This window comes from Myripristis murdjan, chromosome 3 (assembly GCF_902150065.1).
Source record: "Myripristis murdjan chromosome 3, fMyrMur1.1, whole genome shotgun sequence".
Classification (NCBI taxonomy): domain Eukaryota; kingdom Metazoa; phylum Chordata; class Actinopteri; order Holocentriformes; family Holocentridae; genus Myripristis; species Myripristis murdjan.
The window spans coordinates 45,359,987-45,375,572 of record NC_043982.1 but is presented as its reverse complement, the minus strand read 5'-3'; the positions used below and the strand labels follow the sequence as shown (position 1 = coordinate 45,375,572).

The 15,586-nt window shown below is 41.0% G+C and overlaps 1 protein-coding gene across 1 annotated transcript; it reads right to left on the bottom strand.

Annotated features, from left to right (window-relative positions):
* Positions 1-8,870: 8,870 nt before the first annotated feature.
* LOC115357260 (high choriolytic enzyme 1-like) lies at positions 8,871-11,792 on the bottom strand. The gene is made up of 2 exons (XM_030048680.1): positions 11,707-11,792; positions 8,871-9,759 (listed from the first exon to the last, which is right to left on the bottom strand). Exons 1-2 carry the CDS (start codon positions 11,790-11,792, stop codon positions 8,871-8,873), a joined length of 975 nt encoding a protein of 324 aa, XP_029904540.1.
* Positions 11,793-15,586: the final 3,794 nt, after the last annotated feature.

Sequence of the window (15,586 nt, the reverse complement as noted above, 5' to 3'; positions counted from 1 at the left end):
CCTGCTGACTTATGCCTCACAGGGTCGCAGGCATCACGACTCTGTCAGCTCAAACACAAGGAGGCGCTGTTGGCCTTCCAGCAGACACATTACTCAACTCAACTCAACTCAGCTTTATTTATATAGCACTTTAAAAACAACCACAGCTGAAAACAAAGTGCTGTACAAAAATGATAATGGAACAATAAAACAGAAAGAACAGTAGAAAGAATAAAAACAATCAAACAAATTAAAACAGAGCAATAAAGCAATAGAAAGAATAAAAACAATCAAACAAATTAAAACAGAGCAAGGTCTGATGCTATAATTTAAAATCAATGTGCATAAAAGATCATAAAACAACAAAGCAGTTAAAGCAATAAAACAGTAAAAAGGACAATAAAACAAATAAAACAGAGCGACGTCTCAAACTGGGTTAAAAGCCAATGAATAAAAATGGGTTTTAAGACTGGTTTTAAAAATGGACAGTGAAGAGGCTTGTCTAATGTGCACAGATAAGTCATTCCATTACCACTTTAACACCTTATAGACTATGATATAGATATAGATATACAGTGGTGGAAAAAAGTTTTGGGACACCCCATGCATTTGTGAAATATTGCATTAAGAATCACTCTTAGGTCTTCAAGTGCAATTTCTTTTAGTACAGTCACAGCCAAAATACTAAACAAATCCTAAAAAAGCCATTAAAAACTTCAAATTGATTGGTTCCATAAAAATACATTAGAAATTTGGAGTATTGGGTCATTTTGGCACCAGTGATGAAGGTTGTTCTTTTTATTAAAAGACACAATTTTTGTTGCCAAGCTTGGTGTCTATATAAAACCAGCACATCTGAAAGTTCTTCAGAAACAAAAATGGCTAAAACAAGGAGCCTAACGCAGGAAACACCTGAAGATAAAGATTACACTGTCAACTATTTAGTTTGGTTCGTTTTTCTTGTAAACAATAAACAAAAAAATATGATTTGTATTTGTTTGGATCTGTCTAATGCAGCCACACCTTTTGAAACACAAAAAAGATTTTTCCACAAATATTTCATGATAATATTTGAGATTGTGTAAAATTTTAAGGGTGTCCGAAAACTTTTTTCCACCACTGTATAGATCTAAATACAGATATATAGCTATAGATATAGATACATACACACATACACCGACACACATCATTATACACTACATATCGTATTATTCTGAGCTCGCTGTAAATCCACCATAAGCCTGATCAGTAAAATTAATCTTAAGCAACGCGCACTGTGTCAGAGAGCCAACCGCCTCTGTGTGTGTGTGTGTGTGTGTGTGTGTGTGTGTGTGTGTGTGTGCCACCATCTTCCCCAGCCAGTGCCAGCAGTTCCAACACAGTGTAACTGGATATGATGGAGGGTCCAGCTCTACATGTTATGGACCTGAATAATGTGAATTTTAATGCCATCGTCTTCCACCACAACTTGGATTAACTGGCACCATTTCCACCCGTTTGACACCTGAAAAGGTTAGCCAGCGGGTCAGTTCAGGCTGGGGGAAAAAAAAAAACAATTTTGGTGAAAGTCAGTTGTTGTTGTTGTTGTTGTTAACAGTTGAGTTAAATAACTGGAGCTGAGGTTTGAGTGAGGCTTTGCTCAAACTAAGAAAAAGTTTTGCTGAGGATCAAACCGTCACAGTGGAGCTGGGAGTCGAGTCACCCCTGACCTCCACATCTGGAGCAGCAGCTTCACCTGCTGAGACAGAGAACCTGTGGGCTCCAGGTGAGTCCCGCCATACGAGAAAATAAATAAATAAATAAATAAATAAAAATAAAACATCCCACTTTGGCATCCCTGCTGTATACTGTCCGGCCAACGCTGCACAGGTGTATAATGTGTGTGTGTCAAAAGTTTGTAAACTGTGAAAAATGAGTTTTGTGAATTGAATGGTACGAGCAGGGCAGGTCGGTCCAGAGGCTCAAGGTCCGACCACAAAAAGCCCCGAGACCCTCAGTCACCCGCCATGGGACGTTTTAAATGTCAAGAAGGAAATTGTAAAATCAATGTGAGGAGAAACAAGAGGGGGAGTTGTGTGATTGTTCTATTTTGGAGCCGGTGTGTGATCAGCTGCTGAAGATCACCTCCTTTGAGTGAGTCAAATGTTGAAGTTCAGCAGCAGCAGCATCACAGGAACCCGTTCACAGCTCAGGATGCCAGTGGAGCAGCTCATTTCTTACGTTGCCATGAACTCGGCCTGCGTCGTTTACTCATCTCCGCTCCGCCGGGGAACGCCAGCTCATCTGCTGTCCGGTCCACTGGCGCTTCCCGGGCCTGTCCTGTCCGATTACGCACGGCGCCGTGACCCTGAACTCATCGCCGGACTCGCCTCCCTGCACGTCCGTCTCAATCCCCTCCGCTCAGAAAACAGATGTGTGGACCTGCGGCTCGCTGCAGGAGAGCGGGTCAGGTCAGGCAGCACGACTCACACACACACACACACACACACACACACACACACACACACGCCTGCTGGATGTGTACAGTACATACAGCCGGGGGTAAACTGGGTCAGCTGCAGTTGCTCAAATTCTCAAGAGAAGAGTTAAATTATAGAAATAGAAAAAGAAATAAGAAATATATATATATATATATATATATATATGTATATGTATATATATATATATATATATATATATATATATATATACAGTACAGGCCAAAAGTTTGGACACACCTTCTCATTCAATGCGTTTTCTTTATTTTCATGACTATTTACATTGTAGATTCTCACTGAAGGAATCAAAACTATGAATGAACACATGTGGAGTTATGTACTTAACAAAAAAAGGTGAAATAACTGAAAACATGTTTTATATTCTAGTTTCTTCAAAATAGCCACCCTTTGCTCTGATGACTGCTTTGCAAACTCTTGGCATTCTCTCCATGAGCTTCAAGAGGTAGTCACCTGAAATGGTTTTCCAACAGTCTTGAAGGAGTTCCCAGAGGTGTTTAGCACTTGTTGGCCCCTTTGCCTTCACTCTGCAGTCCAGCTCACCCCAAACCATCTGGATTGGTCTCTTTGGGCAAAAATGAATCGTAGGCAACTGGACTTGTATTTGTCTTAGGAAGACGTTTCGCCTCTTATCCAAGGGGCTTCATCAGTTCATGCGCATCGGTCTTTCTAGTCCGCACTAGTCTGACAAAGACAGTGGGGTAAGGTCCAGGTATTTAACCTCTGTGGGAGTGCCTGTGGGTGTACACCCACAGGCATTAATGCCTGTGGGCCAGAGGGACCACAGCATGTTCTCTAACCACGCTAACACACAGAGGAAACAGGCTTAGACTGAATCAGTGCTCCAAATGATCTCCATCAGCTTTTCAGCAACACAGAGCTCGTCTTGCTTTGGTTATGAGCCCTTTGGCCAACAAACTGACTCCCAAAGGTAAAGGGTTGAGGTCAGGGTTCAGGGTCACGTTCAGTATCCTGACAGGGACCTGCACATGGCTGGAGGCTCCCTGGCTGAAGTTGCTAAGCAGTGCCGGCTCTGCCTGTGTTGGCGCCCTATAGGCAAAATTACTCCCTTGCACCCTTCCATGCTGTTTTGTCACATCCTGCTGTGTCTATAGGCCAGCACCTTTCCCTGTGGGGGATAATCTGGACCCCTGGCCCCGAGCCCCGACCCCTGGCTAACCATGGATAAATTCAAAGAAGTAGAAGTAGAAGTACTGTTCCTCTGCTGGTATGTGACTGCAGTAGAAGTAGAAGTACTGTTCCTCTGCTGGTATGTGACTGCAGTAGAAGTAGAAGTACTGTTCCTCTGCTGGTATGTGACTGCAGTAGAAGTAGAAGTAGAACCAAAAGAACACGCTGCACACTGCATGCTTTTAAAGGGGCATTACACCCTGTAGACTCAACTGACACATGTGGGATTAACACATCATGTGATGGTTGAGTCTACATGGTTCTCACTTATTCCACTTTTTTTTTTTTTTTTTGCTATTTGAGTCTAAATGGTCCTCACTGCAGTTTTTCATGGTGCAGCTTTTATTGTGAAATTTGGAAAATGACTAAATGTAGCACCAACAAAGTAGAAGCAGCTTCCTCTTCTCATCTTTGCTGACTGAGCTTTTATTGTGAAAGGTTCCACAGTCTGTCAGTGATCATCTGTTCTCTGTAATGGATCTGATTTAAAATGTAGTGAAGGACAAAACTCAAGCAGAAATGGACTGAAGCAAAAGTTAAATTCAAAAGTCCAAAAAATACTGAAGAAATACTGAAGAAATGTGAGTAGTTTCTTTCACCTCTGGACAGGAATAAATTATAACCTAAACTAAATAATTTAAAAGGGGTAAAACATGACTGAAAAAAGCACAGAGCTGACATGCCATCCTTGGTTCATCTGTCTGTAATAATATAACCAGACAGGTGACTGACGGGACTTTGGGAGATACCTGTCTCTGTGCTCCACGGTGTTGGAGTCTTTTAGTTTGACTTCATAAAAAGTCATATGAAACATGGCCTTCATGCCAAAATCAAATCCAAAGTTTTCTTTACAAGATGTTCCTATTGAATATGTGCGATGTATAACTGCAAATCAAGCTGACACAGTTTTATGTCCCTTGTGGGGGTGATTCAGAGAAAAAATGCAGAACTAAAGTCATAAATCTACAAGAACAAAATCACAAATTTATGGAAAAAAAAAAAATTCTGACATGATAAAGTCACAAATTTATGAAAAAAACCCTCAGAAAAGTAGCTTTACTTTTCTCTTTCTTTTTTCTTTCTTTTTTCTTTCTTTCTTTCTTTCTTTTTTTTTTTTTTTTTTTTTTTTGGTCAAGGAATCACATCACCATAAGAGTTTTTTAATCTCAGAGCACATTCAAGTTTTTTTTTTTCTAAATTTTAAATGTTATGACTTTAATCTTGGATATTCTGAGAAAAAAAAAAAGTAAATTCTTTCAGTATAGGCCTATTCATTAATTCACTAGCTCAGTGTGTGGTTAATAACAGCCTGACAGCCTCAGAATTCAATACAAAAGACAGAGGAAGACACACACACACACACACACACACACTAAACACAGAGAACCAGCATTTGGAAATCTGCAGCTCGGGTTCTTCGCCTCATGTCGATGGCGGGGAGGAGATGAGGAGGAGACGAGGAGACGAGGCCCCGGGACCTGGAGCCGCTGATCGTCATGGCGACAGGAGGCAGCAGAAGCAGCCTGTCCAACACGACGGCCTGCCCACATGTGTGTGTGAGGAAGATGAGCAGCGTGTGTATGTATATGCAGCACCACGCCTCATGAATTTTCCTCATCGGCGTTTCATCTCTGTCCCTGCAGATGAAAGAGGGGCGTTCAGGATGAAAGGAAGCTCTGAGACGAAGGCACAGGACGCCGACACAAAACACACACTGAGAGGCCAGAAGGAAAATAAAGAGTCAGATCTGGAGATGTGAAGGTTTAAAAACGGCGACCGGCAGCTTGAAGGTCAGAGAGGAGAGTCTGAGGAGATTCTGGTCAGAGAAAGTGAAACCACACGACGGCATGTCAGGGCCGCTGTGGGGAGAAAAAACATGATGGAGCGAGAAAAAAAAAATAGGAATTTCCAAGATTAAAGTTGTAGATTTATAGTTTTCATGTCCTGGACCTCCAGACTGACCCCCATGAAGCCCTGGACCCCCACTGGAAAAGATATTTTGGTTTGTGTATATTATGGAATTGTCCAGGTGTCATAACCTGTCCAATAACTCTAAAGTGGTGAGATTAAAATATAATGCTCAAATAATCTTATAGTCTTAACTCTCTGAAACCCGAGCAAAGTCACAGGATTTCTTTCAAAAACGTGAAGAGAAAAAAAAAAAAAAACAAAATTAGCAAATTGGCATTAAAGTAACAGAACTTTTTTTTAAAAAAAAGAAAAGAAAAAAGTCACATGACCAAACAAAAAAATTACCAGAAAATATATAGAGAAAAAAAAAGGAAAAAGAAAAAAAACATACTACTACTACTACTACTACTAAGAAGAAGAAGAAGAAGAAGAAGTTAAAAATAAAAACTGTGCATACATAAATTATATTATTAATATTAACTGATGAACAATCTTTCTATAATTAAAATGATATATTTAAGGATCAGATCAGTGATGCTGGGTCAGATCTCAGATGTTTGTCACAAACATTTAAATTAAAGTAAAATGAAACTCATTTTGCTGCGGACCCTCTGGAACACCCTCAGGGACCCCAGCGGGCCCCTGGACCCCACGTTGAAAACCCCTGATCGCTCTGCACAAGGCATCATGGGTATCTGAGTCTTAAGAGTTTCAGATGTGTGGGTGTGTGTGTTTTCCTGAGATGTCAGTGTGTCAGCATGAGGTTCAAATGACATTTCTGACACATGGAGACTCAAGACCTGTGCAATTAAAAAAAAAAAAAAAAAAAAAAAAACGGACCAGTCCCTCAGCGTCTCACACACTAACAAGACAAAAAAAAAAAAAAAAAGCCTTTATTTATTTGTTAATAAGTGAGGTAAAACAATATCTGTTACTTCCAAATATAAAAGAAAGAAGGTCGTGTGTATGGTTCACTGTCTGGCTGACCCTGGTCATTTTGCTCTAAATGAGTTTGTTATAATAGTAATAAGATAAAACAACATGAGAAGCTCGATGGTGAAACCAAAGCAAAACTCTGTTTGATGACATGATGTTATGAGACTCTGCTGACACCTGCTGGACGGATGTCTCATTGCAGCTGAGAGGAGACAATAGTCCTCATTTAAATCCTCTTAATGCTTTATCGATTAAAGACAGTCAGATCAGCTCAAGGCGAGGCTTTAGAAAACTCAGAATAAATCATGACATCATACACCATACAAATTATTCAGCTAAAAACCACACAAAGAACATGACCAACAACCATTAAGTTTTTTTTTTTTTTTTTTTTTTTCTCACTGAGTCAAACTGATCAGCTCAGCTCCTGTAACAGGCTGCTCATCCATCCAAGCTGTAAAAACTGCCTGCTCATCTGAGTTTGGATTATATTTCTGGAGAAAGATTCTGTCTCCAATTCTGTGGAAGGAACTGCTTTGGGAACAGTCTAAAAACTAATCACAGGCTTGCTGTATGGAAAGTTTTGTTGTTCCTTCTCTGTATTTTCTCATGAATTTTGTATTATATTTAGGATATGTGTCTATATATTTTGCTCCCTGTGTAATCACTCTGGTCTGTTAGAGGGGGAAGCTCAATATCACATATTGTACAGTGCAGATCTTTTCATTATATTGTTGGGAGAAAACTGTAAAAATATTTATTGTTGTTGTTTTGATTTTTAGTCTGAGCATCTAAACACCAAAACAACATGAATAAATTTAAAAAGTCAGTTTTGGTTGGTAATAGCACACAAACATTTTATCGATGGAGTTTAAACCGCTGCATTTGTAAAATAATCATCTCAGTGCGACATTCTCAGGTTAATTTTGACATCCAGCTGGTGTGCAGGTGAAACTGAACTCCCTGCAGCCCTGGAATCAGCAGAAATAAGTAATAATAATAATAAAAATATAGATACCATGTCCCGGGTGATTACCACAGAACCTGAACAGGCAGAACTGCTGTGGCTCCTTTTTGGTTCACGGAAAAACAGAGTATTTCCGGGTGGTTCACGTTGCCATGGCAACAGCTGTAATCGTCAGTTGATGTCACTGTCAATATCACACTGATGTTTCTGTAATATCTCGCAAATATTTCTGTAATATAACAATGATCTGCCTGATTCTGCCTTGTTTCAACATATTTATACTTGTAACCAGAAATATTCCTGAAGATGACCTGGGATGCTGTGATATATATATATTTTAAAAATTTAACATCAAGTCTTGAATTGAGTTTGGACGTCCCCCTGCTGCACACGGTCCTGCACTTTGACTGCTAAACATCCTTTTGGCTTTGAATAAGATCTCTGAACAGGTTGTAGGGATTTTTTTTGCCTGGTTACTGTGTGTTGGAGGAGTGTGTGACATTTATGTTGCTGAGCCTATAGGAAACATCTTCCCCTCATGCCAGAGCTGGTTTGGTCCCTGCAGGCGGCTGAGGTGAGAAATGCCAAGAGGAGGACAGATGGGACAGTCGACATGCAAAGCCTGCCGCCTTGCAAAGACCAAAAAAAAAAAAAAAAAAAAAAAAAAAGTGTCAGAGCCTCGGTGGGTTCCTGCGAGGTGCAGGAAGCAGAGAGGGAACTGAGAGGATGCAGCGATGCAATAATTCAGCCTCGCCTGGAAGACAGCAAACACACAGAGCACGGACCTTAAAGCTTTCTCTGTTGTTGTCACTCATGTTAAAGGAGCAGATGAACTTCTCCACCTGCTCCCACCCCCATCACACCCCCGCCGGGCCGCAGGGACTGAGCACCTGTTTCTTTATGGCTCTAAAAAAAAAAAAAGGAGGAGCTCTTCAGGTGTAACTCAGAGAGGCTGCGACTGATCCTGCTGCCTGGAGCGTTAAACTACGACCGAATCACAGCCAAAGTCAGTTTAACAGCACGACCTCTCCTGTGATATTGCTTAATGAAGATTTAATGTACAATCTTTGAAGGTAGAAACGGAAAAATGAGCAACAGAAACAATAATCAGTCCTTTTGTTTTTATTTTCAGACCAGATATCAGAGGCTTCATCAATTATTTGACTTTTGCGCTAAATTCCATTTTTTAATAATTTAAAACTTAATAACAGCAAATGAATTATATAGCATTCACAGATAATAACAGACGTAGCTAGCAGCTTTTGATTTATTATAGAAAACAATTTGAATTGACTGAATCAGGCGTCATGTTAGATTTGTGGGTCAGACTGGGTGTGAAGCAGTGATCTGCCGCCTCAGAGCCTTTTCTGTTGAAGGTGTCGGTGTTGTTGTCAGCAGCCGTAGAGCCGGTTGATCCTCAGGATGTCGATGCGGGACAGGCCCTGCCTCTGGCCGATCTGGACGGTGGGGTCGGGGATCGGGGTGATGCTGTCCCTCCCGTACTGGACGGAGAAGGCCGTCCTGCCGTAGTGCATGATGGAGGAGTAGTCGTAGGGAGTGTCCAGGTTGTCGGTGTGCTGCCTGTAGAAGTTGTAGGCCATCCGCGGGTCGATGTTCTCCCAGTTGATCCTGACGTACTGGTCGCGGTCGCTCCTGGTCTGCTCGTGCTGGAAGCCCAGAGCGTGGTTGATCTCGTGCTGGATGATGCCGTGGTAGAGGCAGCCCTGCCTGTTGAGGGAGAGGACCTGCGCGCCTCCCTCTCTGCCCAGAGACGAGAAGCAGCCGTCTCTGTTCTGGATGCTGATGTAGTCCTGCTCCTTCTGACGGGGGACGAAGCGGAGGCAGGTGCCGCTGTGGTAGGACCGCATGGCGCGCTCGATCTTCTGCCTGTCCCAGGCCGAGAAGTCGCCGCTCACCGTGAAGGGGATGGTCACCAGGCCGTCGGAGCCTTTCCTCCACAGGCAGTTGTGGCTCCAGCAGAACATGGCGTTTCTGGTTCTGGGCACCACCATGTCTCCTTCCAGCAGGATCTCACTGGAGCCGTTGTTGGAGGACAGGATCCTGGTGCTGATGTCCATGTGGACGGCCTCCGGGTCTTCCACCAGGACCTGTTCTCCGCTTCCCTCCTCCTGGAGAGGATGGGCCTGCGAGAGGCCCAGCAGCAGCAGCAGCAGCAGGAAGTCGGGCTTCATCTTCAGGGTGGGTCTGGTGGCTCTGTGGCTCTGACAGTGGAGCTTCTCTGGAGAGCTGCTTTGCCTCGGAGAGACTCCTTGAAGCTCGCTGTTGGAGTCGGCTCAGTCCAGGGTTTTTATACTCTCCTCTGCAGGTGTGTCTGCCGGGGGATTAAGGGTCGGGGTCCAGACTGCTGGGCCTGAATAAACCTCTGAAGGGAGGACTCCACTGACAAATCCACTGTTCAACATGGTTTGTTGTCTCTGCTCATTAAATGGATGAGTTGGGCTGCTTTACAGGGTGGGGCATATTTAACTAAACACCTCATGTTGTCCTCAACAGTTTCTTCTGCAGTTCATCAAACTCAGTTCAGACCACCCAAATACATGTAACAACCGGTTGCTATGATAGAACCAGTTATTAAAATAAAGTAAATAAAATTATAATCTAAATGTGGACCAATTTATCAGAAGACTTAGTTCGCTCGGGAGAAATGGGTGCGAGTAAAAAAATAAAAAATAAACAAACAAGAGATCACTGTTATTCTAAAAGTAAATAATTAATGCAATTTATTTTTCTCAACTTATTTTTTCTTTTTTCTGATTTCTTCCTATCAAACTGACATACAACAACAACAAAACCACCTAACCTAACCAAAATAAATAAATATAAAAGATGAATAAATAACTCTTTTTTCCCTCTTTCCACCTGTCAGGTAAGTATCTAATTTATTGAATATCAATTTAGGTCTAATATTAAATGTTCAATTTATTTATATTTGATTAAAATATTTTATTACTAGTATTTATGTTATTATTAAACTATTTATTCCTATTTTACTATATTTAAAGTCTATTTTGTTTCTTACCTGCAGGTGGTCTGTCTCACACTGTCTAATCAGTACATAAATAAAGAAAATAATTAACCAAATAATAAGGTCAACAACAGTATCAACATAGCATGTAAATGACAAAACAAAACAAAACAAAAAATAAAATAAAGATCAACTTCTCTGATTGTCTCTGGGTTGGCTCGCCACCTCAGTCCAAACTGTTTTGTTCCTCAGAGCTGAGCTGAGGATTCTCAGTCTTTCAGTTGATAACGATGGGAGGGCAACGATGGGGGGAATGGAGAGTGGGGGGTGGGTGGGTGACGATGAAGAGGGTGATGATGAGGACGATGATGATCACACACACACAAGCTTGCTGCTTGCTTGCTCACTCGTTCACTCAGTTGCTCGCTCACTCCTGGCCTTGAAAGTACACAGCCGGTACAAATAATCACTAATATGCTAAATTCTCTAAATTATCTTATTATCATACGATTAATATTATTTATATTATTAGTATTTAAATAAACAAGACAAATAAAGAAAAAAAATATACATATATATATATATATATACACTATAATATTACAATCGTCATTCATATTGTCAGTTAAAACATTTTTTTTTAAACCCACACAAACCAGCTAAAAACAATTCTAAATTCTATTTCAGTTAACACCAATACAAACGGTCTCTCAAGGTGCAGCTGTGCATCGTTTAGAATTGTTTTAGCTGGTTTGTGTGGGTTTAAAAAAAAAAAAGTTTTAACTGACAATATGAATGACAATTGCAATAGTATAGTGTGTATATATATGTGTATGTGTGTATTTTTTTTCTTTTTTTGTCTTATTTATTTAAATACTAATAATATAAATAATATTAATCGTATCATCATCATCCTCATCATCACCCTCTTCATCCCTCCCTACCTCCCCCCCATCATTGCCCTCCCATCGTTATCAACTGACGCTGATTACGAGCTGCTGGCTGAGACCATCGAAAGGCTGGGAAAAATTTGCATTTTTTCTGGTCTAATCCCCACCCTTAGACGAGGATCAGAAATGTTCAGCCGCCTCTATAGCGCCAACCAGTGGCTGTCCAATTTCTGTGCAGCATGTGGCTATGGATTCATCAATAACTTTGACTCATTCTGGAAAAAAACTCATCTGTACAGGTACGACAATCTCCATCTTAACAATAAAGGAATCTCTGTTCTAGCCTCTCACCTTTCCAACCATCTCTCCAGCCTTGCCGACTGACGCCATAACACCACTTCTAACGCCACTTTGCAACCCACATTCATCCCAGTCATCGCAAATAATAGGCCACTACGCAACCACTGTTCTTTTTCTGTTAAACCTCCCCGCTTTTCCCGTCAAAACTTGATTTATGTTAATATTCAGAACAATAATTCACAGATAACCGGTCCACCTGCAACCCTCACTATGGCACTTTTAAATGTTCGCTCTCTAGCAAACAAGTCTTTTATTATTAATGATCTGATTTTAGATAACAAGACTGATTGTCTCTTTTTAACTGAAACCTGGCTGGGCGCTGATGCACCAGCTGTTCTCACTGAGGCCTCCCCACCAAATTTTAATTTTTTATTTTCTAACAGGAGTGGTAAAAGAGGTGGTGGGACTGCAACAATTTTCTCTAACTCTATTTTAACGAAGGAAATTCCACAAAATAATTACACTACATTTGAATATCATGCATTTGTTTTTAGCAGTCCCCCTATTTTATGTATGACAATTTATAGACCACCTAAGCATGCCTCCTCTTTTATCAGTGAATTCTCTGAACTTTTATCAATCATACACTCCTCATATAACAGAGTGATAATAACTGGTGATTTTAACTTACACATAGATAACATTTCAGATCCCATTACTATTGAATTTTTAAATATATTAAACTGTATGGATTTTACGCAACATGTCACACAGCCCACTCACAACAGAGGACACACCCTGGATTTGGTCATAACCTATGGCCTGTCCACTGGTGTGTCCTCTGTTGTCGACCTGGCTGTGTCAGATCACTATTGTGTATTTTTTAAGGTTGCCAGTTTTATTCAACAGGAGGCCCCGGTGAGAACAGTGAGGAAACGCCATCTTACTTCTGGAGTGGCTGCAAATTTTATTGAGATTTTATATAATACCCCCGCTGAAATTTTACCTGCACCCTGTGATTTTATTGTCGATAATTTTAACACTAAACTGAGGTTAGCCCTCGACTCAGTGGCTCCACTTTTAACTAAAACGATAAAAACTAAATCTACATCCCCCTGGATAAATTCTGAAATTAAGAGTCTGAAAAGAAAGTGCAGGAGTGCTGAAAGGAAGTGGAGGAAAACAAAACTGACAGTACACCATGAAATATTCCGTGAAAAACTCAAAATTTATAATAACGCAGTTAAACAGGCAAGAACTTCCCACTTTTCAAAACTTATCTCAGTTAAAAAGAATGACCATAAATTCCTCTTCTCCACAATTGATCTTTTAATAAACACCGATTTTAAAAAGTCCTCCATGGTACCAACTGATGCTCTATGTGAGGACTTTGCAGACCACTTCAGAAGTAAGATTGATGTCATTAGATCTACTTTTTTATCACAAAACAGTGTTGCTTTTAATAGTCCTGAGCCATTGCTTTTACCAGAGGAAACACTGGAACATTTTGTCCTGGTTGATGCAGAGATGCTTGGTCGAGTTTTCTCCCGAGTTAACCCAACAACCTGCCTTTTAGATCCAATTCCCACATCACTCTTAAAGACGTTTTATGGATTCTTTGAGTTTGAACTTTTAAATATTGTAAATTGCTCCCTCCAGACAGGTGTCTTCCCCGCTGCCTTTAAAACGGCAGTGGTGAAGCCCCTTCTGAAGAAGAGCAATTTGGACCCTAACATTCTTAATAACTACCGACCTGTATCCAACTTACCCTTTTTAAGTAAAATTTTAGAAAAACTGGTTTTTATCCAATTAAATGATTTTTTAAACAGAAATAATATTTTAGATCAATATCAATCTGGTTTTAGGATGAACCACAGTACCGAGACAGCCCTCCTGAAGATTGTTAATGATCTCAGGTGTAACATGGACTCACAGAAGCTTTCAGTCCTGGTGCTACTGGATCTAAGCGCTGCTTTTGATACAGTAGATCACCACATTTTATTAAACAGACTCAGAAACCTGGTGGGCCTCTCTGGTACTGTTTTTAACTGGTTTTATTCCTATCTCACAGATCGCCGGTTTTTCGTAAGTTTGGATACATGTTCCTCTAGAACCCATGAAATGAAGTGTGGGGTGCCCCAAGGTTCAATTTTAGGTCCAATACTTTTTAATCTCTATATGCTTCCCCTTGGGGACATCATCAGGAGACACGGCATCAATTTTCACAGCTACGCTGACGATACACAGCTCTACATTGCCGTGTCCCCTGATGACACAGGGCCTATTGATTCCCTTTTAAATTGTATTTTAGATATAAAGTCATGGATGGCAGAGAACTTCCTACAGCTCAACCAGGACAAAACAGAGGTTTTAGTTATTGGCCCTGAAGGCAAGAGAGAGAAACTTTTACCAAAATTAAAGGATTTTAAACCCGCAAAATGTGTCAAAAATCTGGGCGTCCTTTTCGACTCTGAGCTTGATTTTATTCCACATATTAGAAGTATAACAAAGATAGGATTTTATCATCTTAAGAACATAGCCAGAGTGCGCCCGTTTCTCTCTCTGGCCAGCACAGAGGTGCTAATGCATGCTTTTATCTCTAGTCGCTTAGATTATTGTAATGCCCTGCTTTCTGGTCTCCCCAAAAAGAGTATTTCACACCTTCAGTTACTCCAGAACTCAGCTGCACGTGTTCTGACGAGGACCAGAAAGCGGGCTCATATTACACCAGTTTTAAAATCACTGCATTGGCTCCCTGTGCGTTTCAGGATTGATTTTAAGGTTCTTTTATTAGTTTTTAAGTGTCTTAACGGCCTTGGGCCTTCTTATCTGTCTGACCTGCTTTTACCCTACCAGCCCTCGCGCACTCTGAGGTCCTCCGGTACCGGTCTTTTAACTGTTCCCAACGTTAGAACAAAAACTCATGGTGAATCTTCATTTTATTATTATGGCCCACGTCTGTGGAACAGCCTGCCGGAGAACCTCAGGGCTGCTCAGACTGTTGATGTTTTTAAACGCAGGCTCAAGACCCACCTTTTTAATCTGGCTTTTATCTGATTCTATTTCCACTCTTTTCTGCTGCTTCTATTGTTTTTACTGCTTTTAGTTGCTGATTAATAATTTCTTTCTTTACTTTTTAATACATATTTATGTTGCCTGCATTGTTTTATTGTTTTAATTTTATTGTTTTTAATTTATTATCATTTATTACACTTCATTTTTTTATATGTTTTTATATATATATATATATATATATATATTATTTATTTACTTATTTCTTCTCTATTCCGTTTAGTATTGATTGTATTTTACTCTGTTATCTTTTAGTTTTTAGCTCCAGTGTTTTCCTCATGGGGGCCCTCCACACCGGGAGCTGTATCTGGCCTGCCTGCGGGGGGTGCCGTCCTGGGGGTTGTCCTGGCCTGGATGGTTGGGGGCCCTGCTCCAGGGCCTTATGGCCGTGGCGTGGGCTCCTATCTGTCTGGGTCGGGGTGGTCTCTGTGGTGGTGCCCCCTGTAGTCGTGGGCTGGGACGCCTCCCGGTGTGGATGGCTCCCAAAGAATGAATGGTGTTTCCTCATCTGGTCCCTCAGTGCTCAGCCATATTTTATTCTATCTTTGGGTTGGGTTGGGGTGGGCTGGGGCGTGGTGGGGTGTATGCCTGGAGTGTATGCATGTGTGAAATATGTTGTACTTGTGTGTGTGTGCGTGTGTGGGTGAGTATGAGGGGGTGGGGGATTAGGGTTGTATGTATTTTAATGTAAAGCACTTTGTGTTGCATTTGTTTTATGTATGAAAGGTGCTATATAAATAAAATTTGATTTGATTTGATTTGAAAGACTGAGAATCCTCAGCTCAGCTCTGAGGAACAACACAGTTGGGACTGAGGTGGCGAGCCAACCCAGAGACAATCAGAGAAGTTGATCTTTATT

Excerpts from the sequence above, each read along its gene's own strand:
- LOC115357260 (XM_030048680.1), bottom strand. The coding sequence starts at position 11,792 with ATGACTGGGATGAATGTGGGTTGCAAAGTGGCGTTAGAAGTGGTGTTA. Across the intron at positions 9,760-11,706 it reads CTGGAGAGATGGTTGGAAAG|CGAGCTTCAAGGAGTCTCTC; the intron begins GTGAGAGGCTAG and ends CGACTCCAACAG.